Source organism: Erithacus rubecula, assembly GCF_903797595.1.
Source record: "Erithacus rubecula genome assembly, chromosome: 3".
Taxonomy (NCBI): Eukaryota; Metazoa; Chordata; class Aves; order Passeriformes; family Muscicapidae; genus Erithacus; species Erithacus rubecula.
This window is the reverse complement of record NC_136689.1, coordinates 8432094-8458790: the sequence shown is the minus strand read 5'-3', so window position 1 is coordinate 8458790 and position 26697 is coordinate 8432094. Positions and strand designations below refer to the sequence as shown.

Below are 26697 nucleotides of genomic sequence, written 5' to 3'. Positions count from 1 at the left end.
CAGAAGGTCACAACAAGGGAAAGAATAGGAACTTAGATTTCTACCCACTTTATTCTCATGTGTGTGTCTATATTGCAGCTGACAAGAGAAGTTCTAATAAAGGGCAACAATTCTGTTTGCAGTCCAGCAAGAAAACCAGAGGAGGTTTAAAAGTGACCAGGAGAGATTTAGTCTCCCTAACTTGGGCTCCTATATTTTAGGCACTTAATGAAGTGTTGGTGTTGATTTGAGTCCATAAATCCCCTCTCTGGTTGATGAAGTGAGTGGGTGGTTTTGAAGGTCTCCAGGGAATTAGGCAGAGTGGATTTCTCTTGAGATGCCCCTTTGTGCCTGCACAATCCAGTTGATGTCTGCATCTCACACAAAGGAATCTCTTTTGTTTGTGCTGTAGCACAAGTTCAGCACCAAGGTGGATTGGATCCTACACCTGCTTCATGCATTTCCATGCTTTTTTGGTTAAAATAATTATCTTTTATGAGGTCTTACATGAAGAAAAGTACTGCAAGAAGGGAACATAAGCTTTTGATGGTAACATTAGGAGGTTGTTATCTGAATACCATATAAGAGAGGGAATTTGCAGAAGCAGAAGTGATTTTCTGTGTTTTGCAGCATTTTCTGTGTTTTGCAGGTTTTTTCCTTGTAAAGACAGATGTGCAAAATTTGGAGCATTAGACATAAATTAGAATTTCAGAATGTGGATTTACAAAAGGTCTTTTTCAGTATTTTTTGTAAGCTGAAGTCTGAGGAGTCTTCTCCCAGAGGGGATGAAAATGCTTTATGTATTGGAAATAATAATAACATGTGATTTGCTTGTGATAATGTACTTTTCAGAAGGAGAAGAAAGTTTCATACTTGGGCTGAATGGGGTGATGTGAACAGATGAGCTAGAGCCTGAAATCTATGGCTTTTTATCTAAGAGATATAAGTCTGCTTAATCCCCTTGTCTTTAACAATATGCCTGTAAAACCAGAAGGACATTCACCACAGAGAAGTGAAGGATGGCCTCATATGAGACCTTTGTCAAAGTCCTGGGACAGGTTGTGTCCCAGAACGTGACACAACCTTAGCTGGGGACATGGGGTGGGGGCCTGGTGCTGCTGAAACAGGCAAACCCCAGGTGCTGAATTCTGCATCCACTTCAGTTTTGGTGCTGAATCACTGGCAGGATTGCTGTAGGACTGGGAAGGGTAACAAAGGGAATAGTTTCCAATATTGAACCTGGGGGGGGGTTTGATAATATTGGTATCCTGTACCCTCTGAATATTAACTTCTTGGTAGTTTCTTAGCAATTTCCCCCTCACTCTCAATCTTTGAAGTGAATTCTTTCTTAAATGAGCTCTGTGGGGTAGCAGCTATAGATTTTATTAAATTGAATATGGAAGAGTGTAGAACCAAGTGACTGAAGACCCATTGCAACAAGAAAAGGTATTTGTTAGATCCTGTACTACATCTTGCTGAAATTCCTTCATTTTATCCCTAAAGCTGCAATAAAATTGGGAGCAAAAGGCATCTAAAAACACTTCTCTAAATGAAGAGAGAAGCTCCAGCATGTAAGGACAAATAGCACTGAGCTAGAAGCAGGTGTACTTTCCACCTTGACCTTAATCCATATACACAGTAAACATCTCCTGAGCAAAGCAGCATGCAGGGCATGAGTGCAGTGCACTGCCTGGGGACACAGATGCTGCAGAGGTGATTAATGCTGGCAGGGACAAAGGTGAGGAGTGCAGGTATGGAAAACAAGGTCTTTGTCACAATCATTTGTTTGGTTATTAAGTGGGTTCTAATAATTTTTTTTCTTTTTCCCACCATCTCCTTCTCCCAGCATTAATATCTCTTCATGCATCTCAAGAATATAATTATCCTGTTTAAAAAAAGCTTGCAACTGAGAAAATGAATTTAAAAAAAATCCTCCCTCACATGGGAAGGGAAAAAAGTCAGTGGCAAAGTTTAGCTAAAAGCATAAACTCTTTACACATGTGCTAAGTGGATCTAAATCCCAAGTTATCTTTCAGCTGTGCCAGTACAAATAGTTGTAGAAGTCTCACAAAATTAAGTCCCAAGAAAGCTTTGGCCCTAAGGGCCATTTCATCATGAGCAGTTGGACAGGAGGACTCACAAGGGAAAGGGCTGTTGTGGATTGCATTACTCAGTGTCAGGATAGCCAATATCCCAAAAAAGACATAAACACTGTGGATGGGAAAATCTTTACCCATCTTTCCCTGAGTTGTCATGCTGTTAGGGACAAGCAGAGATGGCTGCCTCCTGAAAGATCTTCTGCTGATGAAATAGCATTTATCCCTTCATTTTACATCTTTTTTTTAAATCTCCCTAAATGTTTAAGTTGTTTTGAAACATTTGCCTGTGTTTGTTTAAAGCTGGGATTTGAGATATAGGAGCAAAGAAAAGCTGCAAAGAAAAGTGAAAAAAAATCTCATGGCATATGGAAACTGCTCTACTAATAGAGCCATAAATCTAATAAATGGATGTATGTACTACATAGATTACATCAATAAAACTCAGAAAAAATATTCATGAACACATTACCCTTTGATTCTTCCATTTTTATTTGTTTCATAATAAGTTGCCCACCATTTTCTATATTAATTTTGTTGCATGGGCCTTAGGAAATAATGACAATTGCAGAATCAGTATTAAATTGAGAAAAACATTCCTCTTGAACATGGTATGACATTGATTTCAAAATCTTTTTTTTTCCCTAAATTCTTCCATGCCAGTTGTTTTCCCCTAATGTATTCATGATTAGAAATAACTCACCAAATTTCTGTGACTACATCTCGCTCTGTCATTCAACTGTATAGTGTTTATTCCAGCTTTGTTTAAGCTGCTTTGGTTGAACACTTTCATCCAACTTACATCATTCCCTAAGGCTTTTAGTAGAAAGATGAAAAAAAACATTTCTCTTCTTATTCTAGAGTACTAATTTTGAAAGTGTTACATTGGGAGAAATATGTGACACAAAACTAGGTTATGCAACTGTGTGCACCAAGTAAAAAGAAAGGATCATTTTCTTGGCTGAAACAAATCTTGGTGGCTCTCTGGATGTTTTTCTGTTTCACCCAGCTTTCTTGCATTTTCTAGAGGACATCCAGGTAATGTCAAAGCAAGACAAGTATCAGCTGTAGCCAGTAGCAATAGAGGGGGATTCAATGAAAAATATCTGAGTTTTGATAGTTTAGTTTGAAGACAAGGAATGTTACTGGATACTCAGCTGCTTCTGAGAGTCTCATGAACCATGCAGTCTCCAGGAGATGAGCATTTATCTGGGAGATCTTGTCTTTTGGCTCCAAATACATCCTTAGTGATAAAGTGCTCTTGCTGTATTTTTCCTATTGTGCAAGCTCACATCATGCATTAAATCCTTGATAACTCATTGTAACAGATACAGCATTAATCATATTTTGGATCTAACACATGGAAATGCCTGTGTAGAAGGATACTAGGAAGAGGGTGGTTCAGGAAGACTTCTCAAGCAGGAGACCCAAGATGATAATATATGTTACAGAGTATTTCTGAGCTGGTGGCAGAGTTCAGATATGAGAAGGTGGTGAGTTTTGAGAAATTACTCACATGGGTTGCTAGACATGGTGCACTGCTAAGATCAAATTACATGTGGTAAATGGGACTGTAACTTCAGAGCTTCTCAAAATGTGTAAAACTTCAGGGTGAAACCAGGACTTGTTTCATGATACTTCCAAAGAGACAAAATATCAGCACTGTGTATTTGCACTGCTGTGCCAATTGCAGTTTAGGATGCCCAGAATTCCCTTCAGTATTTTGGAGAGCTCTTTCTCTGTGTGTGGGCCACAACAGTTATTGAACATGGCCTGGTTATTTGTAATGAAGACAGTTCAGTCCTTCCACTGATTCAACAAAGTCTGGTTGTGCTCATCTTCAGGGCAAGATTAAAAAACTTATACTTTGCTTTCTGCAACTCCTTCTAGGATTAGACCATAATTTGGCAGTGTTTTTGGAGTAAGGTAACAGAATTTGGGTGGTATTTGGAAAATTTGATGTGTAGGACACAAAATGCTCCTGTGATGATCAAATTTTGCATATGCACCCACGACGCAGCTGTGGAAACATTTTAAAATAAGGAGATAAACATTAAAATAATCTGTGAAGTTTGCTAGGAAGTGGATGACATAGCATTTGCTGTACAATAAAAGAGGACTGTTTTACTTTTTGGTCAAAACCAGGTAAAGTATTCCATCCTCAAATATTACATCCCTACCCCAGTATGTCTTCATAAAGACATAATTTTACTGAGTTTGTCTCCTTTATGTAACTGTCCTTTTATTTCAGACCAGAGTAATATCTTACTTTTTTTCTAGTTGGCAGCTCTCCCTCAATGCTGTCATGTCTCCCTTATCCTCTTTTCCTAAACTCATGAGCTAATGCTGCTTTAGGTTGCCAAGCTGGCCAAGAAAACCCTATTCAGAGCAAAGGAGAATTATGAGTTGCCTCTTGTTGCTGGCTGTATGTTGGACCTTTGCATTGGACTAAGAATAGAAGGGAGGGGTGATAAACTGCTCACAAGCATCACCTCCTCCAAACACAACCTGCCATTGCTCTAGGAATTATATTCTCTGGCCTTTTTCTTTCTGGAATGATTATGAGGGCTGGTGTCCAGGTCCTAAAATGTTTTTGTCCTCTGTCTGGTCAGTAGTAAACCCATCAAGTTTTGTTGAAGATGGTTGGTTTCTGGATTTGACCCATCTTTAAAAAATATTTCTCGGACTATATATCACAACTATGTTATTTTTAAGATGATTTATGTGAAGGTTTGCCACCTTCTGACTGTTTGTACCAACTAAAATATTCCCATGAACATCCAAAAACCCTGCTGCACATAGCAGCTAAGCTCTAGTAGCTGTCAGACTGCAGTAAATTGAAGCTGTTTCTGTACATCTTTTATTAAATATGTGCACATGCAGTACATTTCTTTAAAGAAAATAGAAGATGGCAATGTCTCCTTTTTGGATGTATTATATTTATACTTCAGCACTGAAGAGAGTTTGGTAATTATAAAGCTGTTTAAGCGATTTTATTTTAAAATTATAAAGGTACTGAACTTGAGAAAACAAATGCAGTCAGTTATTTACTGCTGACTACATCTTTCATTCTTTCTGTATTTAATTTAAGTGGACTTTAGCTGGTTGCAAATAAAAATACTAAAGGACTAGCAATGCACACCATGATTTGTGTTCTTGCTGTCATGCAAATTCACAGAAAGAAGGAAACATATTAAAGAAATTTGATAAGACCAGGTGGTCTGAGTGAATAATTTCCCTTTCATTAACATATTCCCCTTATTAACTCTGTAATTAATTGTACATAGCTAAGGAAAGCTATGGAAATTGCATTTTGAGATGTATCAAAGCTGACTTTATGCTTCAGACTTCCATGCAATTTACTATTAATGAAGCAAGAGATGGAGGCCCCAAATCTATAATTATTACTTACTATTTGAATGACAAGCAAAGAATTTTATCAGCACAGTTTCAAATGAAAGGGGATTAGCAGCTAATGTTGAAATTGTTAATCTTTCTTATTAAAATAATTTTGACGAGAGTGTTTAGCCTGAAAGAGGTTTCTGGAACATCATTTACCATTAAAACAGCTATTTTCTGAGGCTCAGTATGAATTTGTCTAAGTTTGACAGCAGGGTGCAAATATTTTTTAAATGAATGAATATTTTATGGGAGCTAAGGCTGCTCATGTGTGAGCTGATGCCGAGCTGCTTGCTGTGTGCATATTCCTAGAATGTGTAGCAGGATGGTAGTTCAATATCCATCTCACCAAAGTGAAGATGTCTACTGAGATAACAAGGGGAAAAAAGCTACAGCAGGAAAATCTGAGAGCTGAAATTGCACCCACGGCTGTGCCTGCAGACGAGTGATTAGCGGGTGGGAGCCCAGTCAGAATCAGGCCCTAGATCTCGGTGGTATATTTATGACACAGTGTTACTTCATGTTTATTTAGGCCTTCTTATACCTTTAAATACTGGTATATTTTCAGGGTTTGTATATTTTTTTTTTTTTTTTTTTAGTATCATGTGCCTTGAGATGTGGGCGCTTTATACCCACATGCATGCTTGTGTACAAATACCATGAACAGCAATGGTATCCTCTATAGGTATAGATAAATATTTGGGAGTAGAGATACAATATATATACAACTTTTCTGTGTTAATGGAAAACTGTTTGGCATTTTAAATTTTAAAACTTTTCCTTGCAATATTTGCAATTTTCGTCTCTGACAGTGGTGTACAAATGAAGTTGACAAGGCTATTTGTGCTCCTTGGGATGAGGAAATTATAAATATATAGTGACATAAATGGTGAAAAGCACAGCAGTGATAATTCATAAAATTTAATTTGCAGTGGTCTCTGCCACATCAGTACTGGAGAAGATGTATGTTAAAGAACCCTTTTAATCTGCCTGTGTCACATTACAGAAAAAAGCTAATGGAAAAGATGTCATATGTCTTTGCCAGTGACAAATTTTACCACTAGAATAGATAGAGATCATTTAAATGCTTTAAGACATTATTTGCATGAGTAGATGGACTGTGTGTAGAAGTACCACCAACACAACAAACCCTCATGTACCTGCTCTACCATGAGATTACTCCAGGCTTTACCTCTGCTTAGAGAATGTGGAACTTCACTGGGCTCTCCCCAAAAACTGCAGGTTACAGAATTAACCTTTATCTGTAGTCCTACAATGTTCCTTGGAACAGTCTTGCAGGGGGAATGTGATTGCAGCAGGAAGTGTCCTAAAGTGTACATTCACTTCATTCAGGCAACAGCAAAGGAGTTTTGGCTTACATGTAGCAGCTTTTAAACAGCATGCACTAACAATACCCTGAAAAGCACTTCTATCATAAAATCATGTTTTGTATATATTATAATTATGTGTTAGCTCAAAGGCATCAAGGGTGCTTCTTAATCTGTCATAATCATAACAAACTGTGTAGATCATGACAGTAAGAGACAGTCACCATGCCAGTGTGGTGGGCTGGGGTGGACTTAAATGAGTGAATTTTTCAAGGTGAGGCTAATGCAGAATCCAAACCCAAAGCTTTTCTAAATGCAGGAGTATTTCTGATGCAGCTATTTATCTGCTGCTGGGGAAGGCACCTGGAAGGGTTTGGTTTATTAATCACAGCAAGCTAAGATCCCCAGGGCATTGCTGGCTCACAGTAGAGGGGTGTCCTTCTGTTTCTCAGGTGTGTGTGTGTGTGATATCTGCCTGAGAAAAGTGCTTTCTTCATTCTTCATTGCCTCCTTTCACCTTTTGGTGTCTTTGTTTGCATTGCAACAGTTTGATTGAAAACACCATGATAGTGTCTAATTGCTGTGGTAAATGTACTAATGGTGCCTAATACACTATTTCTTCTGGAAGTCCATAAATGGCTTTTGGGTCATTTGAAGTTCTCATGTAGTCACAAAAACTTGGTGATATCTGAGGGTATCCACCAGCCTTCGACTTACCATATCTGTGTCCTCATCACTGAATTTTGAGAAACTTTGTCCTTCAGATAGGATTCTGGGGCCTCATAAAACAAATTTTGATAAAAGTCACCAGGATCCTTTCAACTCACTCCAATAACCAAAGCAATAAGAAGCCAATGTTTATATACTACTTTTGATCAGTAGATTCAAAGCTGTTTCTAAAGGTCGATATCATTATCTTGTCTTTTTAGTCCAGCAAACTCAGGCACAGACAGGGAAGCATCTTGACCAAGACAAACCTTAAGGCTGGAAACAGAGCCAGGACTAGATTCCCATCCCCTGATGTCCCAGTGCTGTGCTCTCACAACTCATCATAGTGACCTGAACAGAAAAAGGATTGTTTCAAAGGTTAATTGTTTTGCCCTTTTTTTTCTCTCATTGCTCTTTTTTAAGACATGAAAGTATAAAGGAATTCTGGACTTCACCTTGTCAGATTTTACTCTATGAGTTTAGTTTTCACCTTGTTATCTAGAAGCAAAACATTCCATCCTGTCTGATGTTAAATACATATTGAAAAAGCTTGTGAAAACCAAAGCAAGGGTGTGCAGTCTATAGTAAGTAACTCTATGATGGAAAAGGATGCTTTCCATGCATTTTTTGAGTCTCTTCTGAATTTATAACTGTTTTCTTCAAGAATGTATGCCCAATCTGCTAAATCCTTAGCAATCATGAGCATGCACCAAATTTTAGGTTCTTTTTCCTTCTGTTTAACAGTGTACTTTTGCTGTCTACTCAAAACTACTGCTGTCACTCCCTCAATGTATTTTCCTTGTTCAGCAGTTGAAGGGAAGGGTTCCCAGGAAAAGAAACAGCATGCAAGGAAATACTGGGAGCTATCAGCTATGACCAAAATTTGCTTCTTCCCCTAGCATTTAGCTGGGCTCTGGTTTTTGTTTTTCTGACTTTCTTCCTCAGCAGTGTAGTGTCTTCTTTCATCATTTCACTTCTTTGTTGACCTCTACAGTCTGTTCTTGGCTTCTTCTTCTGTTCTCTTTCACATTGTTTTTTCCTTGTTCTTATTTTGCCCTCTGTCACTTCAAATATTTTCATCTGTAGATTAGACCAGTGTTCCCAAACTTCTTTAAAGTGTTATCCTTTACTGGCTTCCATGGAAACCCAAGAGTCCCAGGAGTAGGCAGGATGTCTTCAGCTTATGCACTTCTAAAGCTTTTCTACCATCACTGCACAATCCCTTTTGAATGCTTTCATGAGAAAAATATTTGAGAATCACTGAGCTAGGCAGCATCAGTTGAAAATCTCATGGTGCATAGATAAAAGGTTACCTGAAAAATGGGACACTTCCTCCAGATTTGGGAGCTGGGTGGATGCCAGCTGCATCTTTCTCACAGCCAGCATTGCTTATTCTCCTACTGCATGTTGTTTCAACATGGCTGTGAGTGTGACATGGAAGAGGAAGGGCAGAAGTCTCTTCTCCCACAGTCATCTGTTTTAAGTCCTGCAAGGGCTTTTGTGAAAAAAGTTTCTTCATTTCTTACTGTCATAAAATCATAAAATTGTTTAGGTTGGAGGAGACCTCCTACATCAAGTCCAACCATTAAAAAAAGTCAGTATTTCATTTAACCTACTTTCTGAGCTGTCTTTTATAGTCAAACTCTTTGTTTTTGCTATTGCACTGAGTTTGCTGTACTTCCATGGAACTGGCAGTTTACTAATTGTGCTGCTTCTCTGTGTGCAAACATGGAACTTGCTAGGTAGTGGACATGATCCAAAATGGTCCTGAGTGCAAGGATGTGATTGTTGAAGATGTTTGTGGAGTTTGAAGTGTCTGTTCTCTATTGCAGGAGATTTCTAAGGAAAAGGCTGATTAGCCCAGCTGTTCTTTCCCAGTTTTTTCTCCCAGGTCACTTGTGCTTATATTGCCAGCCTCTGGGCTGTGGATTTAGCATGAATTGCAAGACTTCTTGGATTTCATATTGCATGTTCTCAATTTTCTACAACCTCTCTGTGTGTTTAGGTACAAACTCTATCAGTTCAATATCTTACCTTGCCTCCCACCCAAAAAAAAAAAAAAAAACAACCCAAACCCACACTGAAAAGCAGAGGAGTTTCATTTATGAGCTATTATTTTCTCCTGGAGAAGCACTTGGTGACTTTTATTCACAAGTTTCAGAGTAGCAGTTACTAAGTACTTACTTTGCTTTGGCAGGGATATTATGTCTGTAAAAGTAATATTTTTCCCTTTTGGCCTCAAGGTGGCCAGTGTCTAACATAGTGATATTTTTCCAGGCTATCTATAAATCACATCATGTTCTGTATCACTTGGATATACTTGGTCCTGGTTGCCTGGGTTTTACTGGTCTCATTATCTCTCTAGAACTTGACCATGCTTGAAGAGAGGATTATTTTTAAACATGACGTTTTCAGAATTCTTTATTTATCCCTTGGTAATTTTTATATATATAGTAAAGGAAGATGACTATACAAGTGCTCTGGAAAGAAACACAGACTGTAATTCATTAAAATTTAAATTTGAAAATGCAGTACCCAACAGGGAACCCAAATTTAGATGCTTAATTGAGTTAGCAGGGCCACGAGAAGAAGCCAGGGAATTTGGGTTTGTGTTTTCAGCCAGGTAATTAGTGTGCAGCAATATATTTTTAAAGTTTTCATTTCAGACCCACAACAGACGTATAAATGAATCACAAATATGTCTTGGATTGTAGTATGGTGTTAAAACATTAGTAAAAAAATGAAGTGAGAAGGGATCATCTGAAAAATTGATTTAATGTGTAAGAAGAAAATAGCAGTTTTCTGTGAGAATAGTGTTGGGTGTCAATATTTATCACAAAGAGTCAAAGGACTTGATTTGTATATTTTTGTTCCGTTTTCCAGCTAGTTTTTACATGCTTGTGCTTTTACATTTTAACAAAGCTACCAGAAATGCTTCCCAAAATGTCTCAGTTGATGAATTCAGCTGACACTCTCCTTGGCGCCAGTTCCTGTACTGCAGAGCTGTCTTTAATGGGCAGGATTGGGCTGAGTTTTTTCTTGTTTTGGATTTATTTTTGGTTTTAAGAAATGTCACAACATATCCCATGCTGTGAAATAGCAGTATTTGGCTAAGAGGTTTAGTCCTTAATTTTTTGAAGCAATATTGTTATTTTTTGTGAAGGCTATTTATTATTTAAGACTTTTGCAGTGAAATCTACTATAAGAAGTACAGAAATTTTAGAAACCACTTCTGGATAGTTCATTTTTTACATATATATTATTTACCTTGGCATTGTATAAACACCATACAGTATGTGCATAAATTTATCTACTCACTAGACACTTAAACCATGTATTTCTAAAATTCCCACCCAAAATCTGTAATAATTCTGTCACAGTCAGAAAATCTGGTATACTTGTAATTACAAAAATGTTATCAGATATGGATTCATTAAGGTGTCCTGACTTTTAGCCATGTCTATAAACATGATCATGAGGGAAAAAACAGTTGTCAAGAATATTCCTGCAGAAATTAGTGGTTTAGGAACATATTCTGTGACCCTGGGAAATTAATTTCAATGTTTCTGCCCTTTCATTTCCCATGTATGAGGCAGCAGTGATACTTGTCTCCCCTGCAAAAGTAATGTGAGCATTTTCAGACAGTTGGACAAGGAGATATAGAATACAGGGATTTAAGGGAGCAAATTATATTCCTTTTATGGAAATCATCTTCTCTTTTTTGTTGAGGTTTATTTAAAGCAAAGTAATTGCAGGGGTGAAACTTCATAGGCATAATTTAGATTTCAAGAAAGGGGGTAAGGAGGAGGAGATGAGGGTGGTTGTATTTTAAGACCTAGAAAACACCATTAAGTAGCTGATATTCCTTAAGAAGGGATTCCTTGTAGAGTGAATTTCTTCATCTTCTGCTATATTTAGAGAGCCAGGTAGAGTAAATATTTCATAATTAATCATTCCATTTTTTTTAATGTTTAACTTCTTAGCTGCATTTCTTTTAAAAAGTATGCCTGCCTCCACCTTTCCAGTTGAAGCAATGCTTAGCACCACATGTATTTTCCAAGATTTCCTCCAGAGATGACAACCTGTGTCAGTCCACACCAGGTTGTGTCCATCCATTTCACTGGGATTTCATTGAACACCTTTGGCAGCTGGGAGCTGTAAGAAAAGGGATTAGCAAGTGTTTGTGTGGCACACACTGATCCCAGCACCTGCTGATTGGATTGAAGTAATCCTTTTACAAGTTACAAAACTCTATTATCAGAGCATTAGGAGAGGGAGAGATGGTGATGTACACTGCATCAAGGGTGTATTAATTTAGGCTAATAGAACATAGCTTGTTATTCAATATCCCCATCAAATCACAGCCTTTCTTGCCAAAGTTGCACACTGCTCCAGTCTGGTAGGTAATGCCTTACACTGCTTGTGCAGAGGTGATATTTCTCTGGCAAACCAAGGACAATAATTTAACATTATGTGAGATGGCATGCTGAAAGCACAACTTCTCTCTGTGTGCATGCTTAGGGGTCTACAATGAGCTTTACATCCTAAAATATGAAACTGAAACTATGGAATGTCATTTTTATTGTTGGCTGATATCACCTTGGAAGATAAATTATTTCCAAATAATACAACCTATTTGAAGCAATCTAGGGATATTATTCTCTGAATAGTTGCTTTGTCAGTGAATTGCCTCCCTCTGGCTTTTTTTTTTTTTTTTTTTTAGGTTTTCCTTCATCACCTACCATATTATGTATGATATTAATAGTGTTTCATGCCAAATTACAAATAGAGCTCCATAGTATTTTTCAGTACATAATTGAAAAGCTTCAAAACTATTTTTTTCACTGGTGTAATCATGTCCTGAGAAATATGAGAACACATCATGGTAGTAATGTGGCTGCAAATGGAGGAGGAAAAATAATTTCTCAGTGTCTTTTGCAAAGAGAAAACACAAATTCCCAAGTTTTTATTTCCCATATATTTTAATTTGTGGTTACTGTGAGCAGGAGATCTGGAATGGCACAGGATAAGTTAGAAAAAAGAAAGGAACCTTCAGCCTGAAGTGACTGACTAATCAGGTGATGAAATCCTGGTTCCAGTAAAGCAGTGGATGCAGAACATTCCCTGGGATTGAAACATGTGAGACTTTATAGCCAGATGGTAATTTACTGAGATTTCTTCCAGACACAAGTGCTGTGAGATACTGACAATGAGCTGCCACACAGAATTTTTCATTTTATCTATCTATATAAGCCAAATATAACTACCCCAATAAAATCACACTTCTTTGCAGTTAATATTGGAAACTTGATATTTAAGATTGAAACTGGTGTTTCTAACATTCATGGATTGATGCTTCAGAGATGGAGCTGGTCTTGGTACCAGTTACAGGCTCTGCATTATTGGGGGTTGGCTGGATTAGAGCACCGGAAACAACTGTGGGAGTTCCATGGAAAAACAAACTGTTGGGAAAAATTTATTTTGTTCTCATCCTAGTTGATGCAAAGACAGAAATTGGTTGAGATAGTGCATCCTCTATTTATTTATGGTCTGCTTTGCTAGAAAGAAAGGCAGAAATTCATGGGCATAGTTTGTCTCTGCTCCCATGTTTCAGCACCACTGAGAGTTTCCTCATGGATAGATGTGATGAGCTCCCAGCCTTTTGTCTGTGCAAGGACACCAGGGCAGCTCAGGGAGAAAAACTGATCTTCTGCAAGCCAGACCCCAAAGTCACTTCAGTGCTACTATGAAACTGGGCTGGGAAATGAGAAATGCTTAAAAAGTGTGGAAAAAACATTGTGGTGCTCTGCAAGATCTGAACGTGGCTCAGAGTTCTGATATTGGCACTGATCTCAGGTGGCTTTATTTGATCAGCTCTGGACAAGTGTGGGTGCACCAAAATAGAATAAAGTAATCATTTTGTAAAAGAGAAGTGGGGAGCAGGAAAAGAGAAGAGAAATGAACCTTTCTATTGCTATTCCCTGAGTCTAGAATCCAGCCCTAGAAAATAATGGAGCACATATTAAAAAGGAGCTGCTGATTATCTAGAGAGAGATTTTTCAAGGACGTAAAAGGAAAATAAATACAAGGGTGTCATTTAAGAGGATGGGAAAGGCTGAAGTCTTTCCTTTGTGTGTTTGCTAATCTCCTTCACCCTTTTCATTGGATAGCTGAACAATGAGTAAGAATATGCATAATTTTCTAAAGAGCAAATCTTGCCTGGACAAACCTGATTGTTTTTTTTAAGTAAAACTACAAAATCCAATAGATGAAGTGAAAACAATGGATGTAACACATACAGATTTTAATGAAGTCATGACACTGTCTCATGAATGGTAAATTGAAAATTTAATGCCAAATTCTTAGATGACAATTACGTGGATTGAAATGAGACAAAAGGTTGATATACAAAAAGTAATGATCGAAAGCTATGTCTGGCACAGTACAGGAATTTCTCTTAGATCCAGTTATATTTAACTTTTTAAATAATGATGTGGAAATGAGTGGAAGTGACAATGACTTTCATCACAGTCTAAAGTTCTGCACAGACGTGATGACAGAGGAGTAATTCAAAAGTTTGAAAATGTTAAACCTGAAAACACATAAAACAAATAAATTATCTTTGAAGAAAAGAGTTGCAAGAAGAGATATCTATAATTTGCATAGATCCATTAATTCATGATCTGTGAAGACACTGGAATATATACAAGCAGAAGTTATGGAGAACAGCAATATTCTGAGCAAGCAGACTAAAGCTGAAATAAATAGCTTAGTGAAAATGAGTATCAAATTAAGTTTGAAATAGAAAAGCAATATTGTTGACATCCCTATGAAGAAAAACATCTCAAATGAGAACTAGTGTTCCTTATTGAAAACATTTGTATATTTACAGGGTATACAATGTATAGTTCAGAACAGTTAAGAGTCCAAGAAGTAATGAACTGTGCTTTACTTTAGGCTTCTGCTGTAGATCCAGAGCAGCCAAATGTTAGAAGACTTCTAGTGAAATACAAGAAATTACATTATTTGAAGACCTGGCTGCTTCTTTCTCTGAATTCTATAGCACTGTGAGTAATATGAGTGGGAACAGAGAAATTCACTGTGAAGCCACTAATGATAAGGTATTAAGCCAGAAAATGGAAGGACAAAACCACATGTGATGTTGAAAGCAAATTGGATTTATGCAGAAAAGTATTCCTCTTACATGTAGTCAATAAAATGTGTACTAGAGAACACAAAGAAATTCAGAGTAGCAAGAATTCTGGGGCATCCTGGGCCAGAACGATGCAACCCATGAGTTAGCAAGAAACAAAGGCAAAAACTCCCATATTTAAATTAACTGGCAAGAATACAAAACAAATCTTTTCAAGTATAGTCTTTTACTGCACAATTTGCTATATAATAGCTAAGACAAATTCTTTCCTCTACATGTTGCTTCTGAAGAACCCTGGGAAGCACAACAGCACTGCCTGGCCCTCTGCATCTCTGGAAAAATCAGCAGCAGGTTGAAAGCAGTGACTCCCACTCTTATTGTGTGAACAGTGTGGATTTGAGTGGTCACCATTTACAAGGATTCAGATAATTTCACATCCTCATCTTCAGCTGACATTTGAAATTCGATTAGACCTGTCAAAGATTGTGAATTTGAGAGCTGCACACGTTTTCACTGAAAGATGAATCTTCAGTCATGAAAAGAGCTCCTACTCAACTACCTTCTTGGAATTATGGGGTCAAAAATAATTGTGGCAGCTGAACATCAGCTAATAAAATAGGCATTTTAAAAACAAATATCTTGACAGATGCAAACCATACTACTGAAAAATGTATTGTGTCTCTTCAACCAATTAATAAGTGATAGTAGAAGAGGAAATGGCCTCAAGTTGTACCAAGGAGGTTGAGATTGGATATTTGGGAAACTTTCTTCACCAGAAGGGCTGTCCAGCACTGGACCAGTCTGCCCAGGGCAGTGGTGGGGTCATCACCATCTCTGGAGGTATTTAAAAGACATATAGCTGTGGTACTGAGGAACATGGTTTAGTGGTGGATTTGGAACTGCTGGGTTCCCATTTGAACTTGATGATCTGAGAGACTTTTCCAATCTAAATGATTCTGTGATTTTATGATTTAAAGGTTGACTAACTAGAATTTAATAGTTATATTTTTAACCTTATTTAGTCACAGAGCATGTGTTGGACATCCCTCTTGATAAAAAAAGTAAAGAAAGAAAGAAAACCAAAGTAGTTTGATACCCTATTAAACATCAACTGAGCATACAGAAAACTCTAACAAAGCCAAGTTCCACCAAAGCCAAGCCAAGCCACTGTGCTCTTTGTGCCTGTGTTCAGGCACATGAAATCTGTCTTAATATGTTCTACTGAGTGTGGCATTCATTGTCTCTGGGACAGCTTTTCATCCTCTGGCTAAAAGCTCCCCTTTTGCCTTACAACCTGTGTGTCTCACACAGCAATAATAGATTTTATAATGCATGCACTCACATCCTCCTTATCCCCACAGCACGTTTGGTAGCAAGAGTATCTCCTCTGTCTAAACAGGAGAAAGTATGGACTGGGCTACCAATTTTCCTCACAGGTGAGGCCCTGTGGAAGGAAAATTAAGGTTAATGGAATTTAAGGTGCATCAGAAGACCTGTGCAAGCAGATGGTGTTTGTTTAAATAATAGCATATACTTGGGATTACAGGACTTGCCTTGTTGTGCACATATTGGTGAGTCTAGACCTCTGCTTTTTTCAGCAGGCTTGAGGAGCATTGCAATAACAGTGTGACAACCTCTATTTATTTTACCTGCTGCTCTGGGACAAGGACAATCATGTGCGTGTTTGACATGTTGGTAATGAATTTCTTTTGTAGCAGGCAAACACTGCAGAATGTCTCATCAAAAACATCCTAATTAAGGAGTGGATTTGAGTAGACATACAATCTCTAAAATATCAGAAGTTCCACTCAATTTAATGTACATCCAGCAGCTCCCAAGAGAGCATTTCAAAATCACTAAGCTTCTGTTTAGCAAAGTGGGGATGAGCGTAGGGGCTCTAAAGGACTGTAAATGAAAGATTACTTAACTCTGAGGGAATTGTCTGGCTCCTGAATATTTTAAAGCAAGTTTCTTTCTCAGTAGCTCTTAAAAATGTGTGTAAAGCAGATGTTCATATTGGGCAGAGCCTTCCATGGGTCCATTCAAATAGTCAAACACCTCTTCAAAGTCTGTCAGGAAGTGCTCTGTGAATCTGATCCATGTGATGCAGGAATTGAAACCCCACAAAAAATGGTTGGTTAAAGTGAAGATTTCGGTGTGTTTTCATTTGAAAATTCATGTATCTTTATACTCAAGATTATATAAAAATGAAGGTAAAAGTAAAAACTTCTAAAGAGCATTCATTTATTTAAAAGTTCATATGCAATAGAAGCAGTCAATTTACCTTAATTGTAAACTTTACCTTAACTGTGTCAGATTTGATGATTTTAAAAGGAAATTAAATTTCTTTTCAAAATACAATCCTTGAAATCATCAAAGAGATAAATTGGAGTAAACAGAAAGCTTCTTTCTACATTGAGTCTTGCCTTAGGAATCAAATGTTCATGGCCCCTTTCCTGAAGCTTTCTGGACCTACCAGTGTTTTGGAGAGATTCAGTGTTGGCAGATCTGTATATCTGCATAAAATGTCCCTGAAGTCTGTGGGACACTGGTGATGGGCATGTCAAAATGAATCAGATTCTAAAATTGTGGTTTAAAATGGGAAGATGCTACAGGCTGGTCCTTGACTGCCTGATCTCTGCTGCATGCTAAACAGCTGCTCTGAAGCCAGCAGTCTTGGCTCTGTGGTATTGTAAGATTTTGCTATTTTTTCCCTTTGCCTCATAAAAATTCTTACATACCAGCAAGTCTCTGCTCCGGAGGGATTATCTTTTTTTTCCCTATAATTTCAGTAGACGTATCCAGGCACAGATTTGCTAGGGAGAAAGAACAGGATCTTTAGCCTCCCTCCTTTCCCCAGCAGCAACAGCCTTTTGACAAGGACAAACTAACTATTAGAGAATGGTTTCCTCCTTTTAACTTGCAAGTTAATGCTGGTCCAGGTTCCCTGACCCACACCCTGGCACCCAGCAGGGCCATGCTGCTCTCCCAGTTCCACATCTGCCAGGTCACAGCTCTGTCCACTTTCTCCTTCATTATAGAAAAGAAGCAATCACACAGTAGGTGTTTTGATTGCATCTAGGCCACCATTATTTTTTACCTCCTTAGAAACCTCTCTTCTAATGCAATATTTTTCTGTGTCCTTAAAGACATCCCTTCTGGAAGCGTTGAATTGGTTTTTCAGCACCAGGTTTGATTTACAAACCTTGTGTAAAGACACGTGTGCCCAAAAACCCCTGCACCAAACAAAGCTGTGTGTCAGGGGCTCTTTTGTCATCAAAATCTGTTCAAGCTGCAAGAGGGAGGTGAATCCTGCCCTGCCAGCCAGGTGGGGAGCACAGTGGCACAAGAGATTTGCAGAGCTCCTGTTTGGCAAAGGACAAGCTACAAGCTTTTTATACCTTCTGTTAAACTTGTTGAGAGGGCATGAGAGCCTTTCTTCTTTAAGGCATGTTTGGAAGAACAATTCCACATCACAGAGATTGAATATGGAAAAGGTTTTCTAAGCAATTAAAGTGCTTTTTATCCTTTACAGTGAATCCTTTCTGAGAGTTTTTTCTTGACAAGGTTTGCTACAGATTGGGCTGTATTTGTGAAGTTTTCAGCAATAATCACTGTGACTGATGTTTGGGCCAGAAGCTCTGCTGTTTACCTCAGTCCTGAGCCTGTCTCCTAAACAGTCTGTCCCTTTAAAATCCCTTTAGGAATGTTAATTTCAACCTACCTAGTAAAGGCAGTATGGAGTTTAATTTACAAATATGAACAGGGTATGTCAGATGGTTCTCTTTGTTGTAGGAGAAGATGGCAGGGTCTGCAAGGTAATGAACCTGTATTAGAAGGCTTAAAGTAGCAGGTGATCACTTTCTTAATTTTCATGTTAAAGGAAGGGGAACATTTCTGGGTCAACTCACCCTTCCTCCTTTCTGCTCTCTTCCCCTCACATACTTGGATTATTTTCAGGTCCCTTTCAGGGATGAAGGAAGAGAGTTTTTGATTCACTTCTCTCAAATCTTTGGAACTGAATTCCTAGCCACTGCTGGATGGGAGCTCTAGCCTTGGGAGTTCTGCAAAACCTTGAGACCAGCACCAATGTACTTGGATGTCCCATCATTCCTGCCACAGAGAGTTTTCTTTGGTGATGCTTTTCCCAATACTGTTAACTGACTGCAATGTACAATCTTTAACAATATACATTAATATTAATTAACAACACCTTCTCATTTCAAGTCTCTGTGCCAGTTCATCTGCAAGATGAGTCTCTGATGACCCAGTACTTGAGCCACAACAGTTCAGCCTGGCAATTTTTTAATTCTTTTCAACATTTCTATCACTGTTGTGATAGAACATATGTGCTTGAACTTTAGTTGTTAAATTCTTTGTTTTGGCACAAGTTGTTGTTTGTAGTAATTTTTGTCAATGGAACTTTCTTTCTTTTCCATTGCCTGATGGAGGAGACATTTGGGCTTATGTTTTCTAGGTACTGAAGAAGAAATAATTTCCTCCTAAAGCTCAATGACTGGATGTTTCAAGAATTTCCTCTCTATTAGCAGTGGTACATTTTATCATTCTCATTTTTTATAGCACAAATAAGCTTGAAGTTAACTCTCTTAAGTAAGGAAACGAACCTTTAAACTGAGCCCCTTTTTCCCCCAAAGCTCCGGATTCCCATGCTTTGAGAAACATCCTTTTAGCTAAACTCTCAGCCTATCTCATTCAGTGCTTAATGCAGTATTCTTTTTCATTCCAGTCCTACATGGAAGATCACCTGAAGAACAAGAATCGTCTGGAGAAGGAGTGGGAAGCTCTGTGTGCTTACCAGGCTGAGCCCAGCGAGAGCGGCGTGGCGCAGCGGGAGGAGAACGCCCGCAAGAACCGCTCGCAGGCTGTGGTACCGTGTATGTGCCCCCCTTGGCTCTGGATGCATCCCCAGTGGCCTTTGCACAGTGCTGTGAGAGCTGCAGAAGGCAGCCAGACAATGTGGAGTGGTTTCTGTGTCTACAGGAAAGCTGTGGCTACAGCTGTGGGCTGGGTGCATGTCCTGTTGTGGTATCAGAGCCTGTTTATCTCCTTGTAAGTCACATATATGTTAAAAAATGCACAACTGTGCCACATAACACTGCTGCTGCAGCTGTGCTGTCCCACAGAATTCCATAGACAGAGTGATTTTCAGTGCTGGAATGTGCTGTCTTTACAAGAATGGCATCTGTAGCTATTCAATAGAAGTCTCTTCTTCTTCTGACCGAGACAAGTTGGTCTCTTGGCCAGCCAGCAGTAAAACCAGCAGTCTGTAGGAAGAGCTAGATGATCTGTTTATCAGCTGTACTCAAGGAGCCCCTTTAGGTTTCAGTGGATAAGTTTGCAAACAGGCTTCTCTCTGCAAGGCTTGTCTAAACAATATAAAAATAATGATTAAAAAAAAAAGGAACTGATGATTATATTCCTAGAATCTGCTCTTCCCTGTAAGCAGCCACCTTTTGAGCTTGAAATAAAAGTAATATATTTTTCCTATGCAAACATATATTTATCTTGTAGATTACATTGGTAGTGTATGGATGCATATTTCATTAAGCAACCAATGAAACAAAAATGAAACTGAGAATATATGCACAGTCCACAGCAACCAAACTGCTCTCAATCAGTGTGCCCACAATCCAGCTGGATATCTTGGCAAACATATATAGCTGGTTTAATTTTTAAAGTGCCCTGAAAACATTAATTTTTCCTAAGACAGTCTTGGGTAAGTAGTATTCATCCTTTAGAAAATGGGGAAATGACAGGTAACACCTTAAGTAAATGTCATAGCCAGATTTAGAGTGAAGAGTCTTTGGAAGAACATGATAATTTAACTTAGCTTATCAGTCCCTGCATATTTGCTTCAGCAGGGTTTGTCTCTTTTGTTTATGTAGTGGCTCTTTCTGCAATACTTTTCTACTCAGGAGAGGATTGCAGCAACTTGGTAATATTAATTCTCTTGAGTAAATATGGTGCTGGTCAGAAGCCTTTTGGGGCAACAGCAGCAGTTTGCTGACTTCCATTTGTTTTCATATCAGGCCTTTTGAGAAGTTCTTCATTAATCCATAACAAGAAGTCACCATGAAAGCCTTCTGTGCCCTTTTACATCTTGAAAAAACCTGCACTCAACTGACATGATAGGCAGTGAAAATTTTCCATGAAAATTATATATTGATCCAAGTTAATCTTCCTGCTTAAAGTGTTCCATCAATATGGAACCAGTCAGACCATCGGAAGATATTTCAAGTTCTTGTTCATAAATTAAGCTAGACTGGTTTTGGTTGCTGCCACAGTGACAGCATGGGAGCTACAGATGTTGCCAGAATTTGGTGCTGGTTATTTGACTGATGTTGAAACTGTGTCTTCATGATAGGATGAGCTACAAGATAGAAAAGAAACCTTCAGACTAGAATTTTCTCTCCAAATCCAGAAGTATCATGGCTGGGACAGTGCTACAGAGCAGAGATTTTTAGCTTGGGTGTCACAGAATCATTTGGGTTGGGAAAGATCTCTGAGATCATCACGTTCAGTCATTAACCCAGCCAAGTCACCATTGAACCACATCTCTGAATGCCACATGGACCTGTCTTAAATGCTCTCAGGGATGGTGACAGGCAGTTTGTCTTTTCTCATCACATTGTACTGTGTGGGTGTATCAGCCAGCACTGACCAGCCTTTGTTTCTCTGCCATTGCTTCTTGCATGGAATGATGTTATGCCTGGTTTTCCCATATCTGGGTCTAGGCTGGATCAGTGCTGCCTGAAGGTGTTTTGGTGAAATAAAGGTATTGGACATGGATAAAGTGACTGCAATTTATCTGAAGTTTTAACTGAAAGTATTTTAGTACATTTAAAAGGGTAAAATGATACATTTGCTTTGCTTCTTCAATGTGGAAACTTCTATTACAAATATTAGTGCACTGGGAATTTTCCTTTTTGACTGAATTGCACATAATTACCTGTTTTCACTTTCTGAAGTTGCTGTGCACTGGTAAACAGCTGTCATGTTATATATGTTTAAACTACTTACTATTTTGTTGATGGGTGGAAATTGTGGCATAGAGTTTAAACAATATGAAATTTTCATAAGGAGGGAGTTATTTTAGACTCTAAGATTAGACTGAGATGAGAAGGCCCAGTTTGCCCACTTTTTTTAAACTGTTTAACTGTTTTTTTGACATTAAAACTATAGCAAAGAAAGCCATAGATTTACTTCATAATGTATGAAGAAGCAAACCTGATATTCTTTTGATATTTTGATATTTATATTTGATATAACAGAGTTGTTATGCTACATTCAGTGTATTCTCACAGAGTAATGCCTTGTTAGTGTTTCCTTACTCCTTTCATATTCATAATCACCCTGACAAGGTAGAGCAAGATTGCCAATTCACATAGAAGATTTCCTCTTAGAAAGGCTTCAAAGAAGCTTTAATATCATGTTGTATTTGCTTTGTGTTTTTCTTTCTGAACCAGTCTTGAAGTAATACTGTATTATTTTTACTGATTATATAACTGATATAATTATTATCACAATTTTACTCTTACCTTTTCTATTTTCTATTCTATACAAACAGCTTTTAAAATACTTGATAGCAGAACACCTTGATACTGCACTTAACTAATTAGTAGTTTAAAAAATACTAACAATTCAAGTTACCTGGATCTTCTAGATTAACAAAACTGTATGCTTTTATCCAATCAAGAAGCAGATTGCTTTAATTTAGGGCACATAGTGTTTGTATTTAGTGCTATAATTTAGTGATGCCTGTTTTGTTTATGAATACATGAGCAGCTCAAGAAAAGCTTTCCAATTTTTTTTTCTCTTTTTGCATCTCTGAAAACTAAATCCATCTCAATAGAGTCAATACTGTTATGTTTTTATTTATGCACACCAAGAATATATACAGGTCTTTTAAACAAAAACTGTCCACCATAGCCATGTCCATGGGTCATGGTATATATTTAAGCAACCTGCTGATCTCTGTGCTTTGCCTCTCCTCTAAAGGAAAGCAAAGCATTTAGGGGCAGAACATGCACCCAGAGCTGTTTTCCTTTAGAACACAGCCTGGGGTTGTGCACCAAAGATGGGAACACCTGAGCAGATGGTTGTGTGCATTATCCATTACAAATGCATGTGCAAATAGTGCTCTGAAATGAGCAAACTTGAGCAGTTCAGAGCAAGGAACAGCTCCATTTTCTGCAGATCATCTATAGGCAAAATAATGATAATCAGCAGATTATGATTCTTCATCATCTTCAGGCTGCACCACTTTGATTCCTCAGTAGTTCTTCACTTTCTTAATTCAGTGGAGTGCTTTTTAGTGCTTTATGGGGAAAAAAAAAATCAGCCTAAATCTAGAAGGAAGAAAATTATGATCCAGGCAGAATATGCCAGGCTGATTGCTGTAAGATTTGCTTTATTCTGTGATGCCTGGATTCAGACAATTCAAATTTGCCCATATTCTTTGTTTTTCAACCTTATCTTTGTTGGTTCTGTTCCTTCAGAAGTATCTGATTAAAAGAAAACAAAAGACAGAGGGAAAATGTGATGCTTACAGTGTGATGCTTTCAATCTCCATCCAACAAGAAAAATAATCTTCATTAAGTTGCAGGGCCACTGTGAGAGAAGTAAAAGGTTGAGATGACATACTGTTGTATTGGTCACTGTTTAATAATTCAGATATTGACAATATAACAATGACATTTTATTCTCAACTAATTAATTTAAGCACAGGAATCCAGTGTTGTTTGAGATGCCTAAAGTACTCAAGGAACCCAGACAGAACTAGTGTAACACCAGCTCTGGGGGGGACTTGTGACCCTCCTGCCTGCTAGACCAAGATATCAGTAGGACTCTCAGATATCATAGAAACCTACAGTGAGGCATTGAATCCAAGTTTTTTGGATGTGAGTCTGTGAGATTGCAGATCAGGATGCCTGAATTTAAGTGTGTCCATGTGGCTGCCTCCATATGAGCCAGGTGTCAAAGCCCCTGGCGCAGCCAGTGCAGGGACATCAGGAGAGCTGTGCAGTGGCCAGAGCTGGTGTTTGGTTCACAGTGAAATGAACAGCTTTAGGATGCCACTGTGTCCTGTGTGAGCTTCAGATGCTGCTCTAATAGGGCAAAAGTCTTGGGGTTTTGTGTCCTGTCTGTTTTCCTTGTGCAATATCTCACCTTCCCTACAGTTTCTCAAACGGTGCATGTTCATGTTTAGCCACCTAAACCAAACTCCAGTAACCACTTCACATCAAGATATCTATGTCTAGATACAAAAATGTAGCTTTTTCACTCTATAAATTGAGATTTATGCATTACAAACTCATGTATATTTGCTTATATCATGTCCTTGATGCTCCGTCTTCTATATTTTATAATTTATATTTTACATGTATATAAAATGCAACACAATGGGTTGTGTTTCTCTGGAGCTTGAGGTTTATATTAACCTTGTTATTTAGGAAGCCTCTCTCTGCCACATGTATCCATGTATACATTTTGCTTTTCTTTCAACTGTGGCTTGGCTGTAGCAATAGCAAATGAAAAGCAGCTCAGCATTCAGCAGCAGCTATTGCAGATACTTAAAATGATGACAAGTTGTAGCTTGGCCATATTAGTAGCTAGTAACAGCATTTGTCTTTTCTCTCATTTTTTTTATTACTACCCCTCTCCTATTTCTTAATTCATCTTTCTTTCTCATTTTTTTTTAGATTGATCTTATGTATCTTCTTTTTCTGACAAACTTTCCTCACTTGTATTTCCTGCTTGTCCTGCTTCTCATATAATCAATATGCAGTTTGCAAAATAAAAAAAATGCTGTACATTCAGTATCTTCCCCATAGTTGCTCATTGTTAACATAACAAGCTGATGTCCATGGTATTCTGTTGGGTTTTTTTTTTCTTTTTTCTTGCCCTGCCTGCTTCAAAGAGCTATTATGCAAGTTCCTAGAAGCTCTGAGGTGATAACAGGCATAAACAAGCACAATCTGTTCATTGCCAATAAGAATGGTTGATGCTGCAACTGAAGCACACCTGGGTGCAAACTCTTGATATATGCAGAAAAACATGTACAACCTTTTGTGCACACTTCTTTTTTCCAAAAGCAAATACAAAGTCTCAACACCTTTTCACTACCAAAGCCTTAATATGTCTCCCCCTCTGATAAAGCCTCCAAGACAGCAAGATAATGACATGGCACACTAAGTCAGAGGGCCTGGATAAAACTGTGTTTTTAAAAAATAGATCACTGGTCTCACACCTGACTCCTATTGGAGAGTCACCCTGACATCTCTTTGCTAAATACTGATGAATCACTGTCTGCTCTCTCTCCTTCATCCATTTGAAAGCATTTCACACGTTTCCTTTGGTGATTAGTTCAAACACTTTTGCTGTTCAATGCACAGGGCTTATCCTGAGTGTTTGCTTAGCTTAAGGTGTGTGAGACACCACATGTCCTGCATGTAACCTGTGTATCTCCTGCAGAGCCAGATTTCAGAGCTGCAGTTCTTTAAGCATTCTGTGACAATGTTCATTGCAAAGCCTCCTATAGAAAATATTGGGTAGCCCAAGATCTCAGGTGTCAGAAGTTCATATTTATGTTTTGAATTCTTTTGTGCAGTGGTGCCAAAGTGGGGTGGAAATGAGTAATGATAATGAACATGCTCCCTGTCTTGTCTTTATCCTCAAACCTTAGCAGAGAAAGTAATTTTATGTGAATAGTAAAGCATATCTCTTCAGTTATTTGATATGACTTGTCCATCACTAATCTTATTCCTGCAGAAGATTGCTGACACTGTTGGGTGAGACTGAGTGACTATAAACAACACTTACAAACATCCCTTTGTCTTGCTCATCTATTGAACTGCAGTGGTATTTCTGCTGAATAAACCTACACAGAGCCCAGACTCTCTAACTTCCTATATGCTCCTTAGAATGTTTGATAATTCATTTATTGTTCCTTATTATTAAAATAATGATTGGTACTTAACAGCCATCTTGGAATCCTGCTGTTGAGTGGTGTCACAGGCCACTAGAAAATACTCTCTCATTTTGTCTATTTGAAAAATCAGTTGAAAGATCCTCTTCTCTCAAAACATCATATCTTTATTCAGCTGTAGATGGTGACAGAAATGGCAGCTCCACAGCCTCTTTCTACCATATACTGTTAAGGGTAGGTTTCCTGAGAGGTATAAATTGTGCTGATTATATTTTAGGTGCAAGTTGTTTGAGATTCATATGTAGATTTAGGTATCTCTCAAATTATCTGAGTGTGGTCTGGGCTTTCTTTCTTTAGTCTATGGAAAGAAATGGCATTTCTTGAACATTTCTTGGCCTGTTTGTGACAGCTAAATCAGGATGAAATGATCAACACATAGAAACATTTCTCATAAGAAAGTGAGTCTGGATGATTGGAAGAGATGCAGACACCTGCATTCTCTGCCTGAGTATAAACAAATAAAACCCATACATTATATGTGTTCTGATGTAGAAATAGGGTTTTTTTTTAAAAAAGGGACTGGAGTTTGGGGTGTACCAGCTTTAAATATAATTGAGCTAGCACCAGTAAAATCACAAGTTAAAAAGTGATAAAATAATCATGATGATGGGCAAACAACATGAGTATCTCCAGAACTGCTGTTTCCTGTACTGGTGTCTGAAGTAGATGTAGTAACAGCAGTGTAAGATGCCTGTGTGTGCTCCAGTTGTACTTACAGTGGAATTGTTGGCATTTCTCTCTCCCATAATCATCTCCAAGTCATGTTGTCTCCCCACATCACTAGAGGACCACACAGCACTGGTCTTTGATGAGGACAGATTAATTTACTGTCTAGCCCTGAGCTGTACTTCATGTTCCTACTGTTCATATTTTAGAGAAGCCAGGTGGACCAAATCCCATCAGCTCCCCTCTTCCATGACCCTGCAAGCACAGGAATGTTTCCTAAATTACTGGAAGTTTTTAGTGGTTTGCCTGGTTTAAATCTTAAACTCATTGAAAAGAAGAAATTCTCATTTTTCCTATGAG

The 26697-nt window shown here is 38.1% G+C and overlaps 1 protein-coding gene and 1 long non-coding RNA gene across 2 annotated transcripts in view; one reads left to right on the top strand and one right to left on the bottom strand.

The window, feature by feature from the left end:
* The window catches only part of PTPRN2 (protein tyrosine phosphatase receptor type N2), a 628212-nt gene that overhangs the window by 547017 nt on the left and 54498 nt on the right, over nucleotides 1-26697 (top strand). Inside the window, exon 15 of the mRNA XM_079300304.1 lies at nucleotides 19411-19558. Within this exon, the coding sequence (XP_079156430.1) occupies nucleotides 19411-19558 (148 nt within the window). The remainder of the gene's footprint in view (nucleotides 1-19410; nucleotides 19559-26697) is intronic.
* Nucleotides 19628-26564, bottom strand: LOC306799957. The gene is made up of 3 exons (XR_013773722.1): nucleotides 26388-26564; nucleotides 23234-23294; nucleotides 19628-20050 (listed from the first exon to the last, which is right to left on the bottom strand). It is a non-coding gene; the product is annotated as an uncharacterized lncRNA (long non-coding RNA).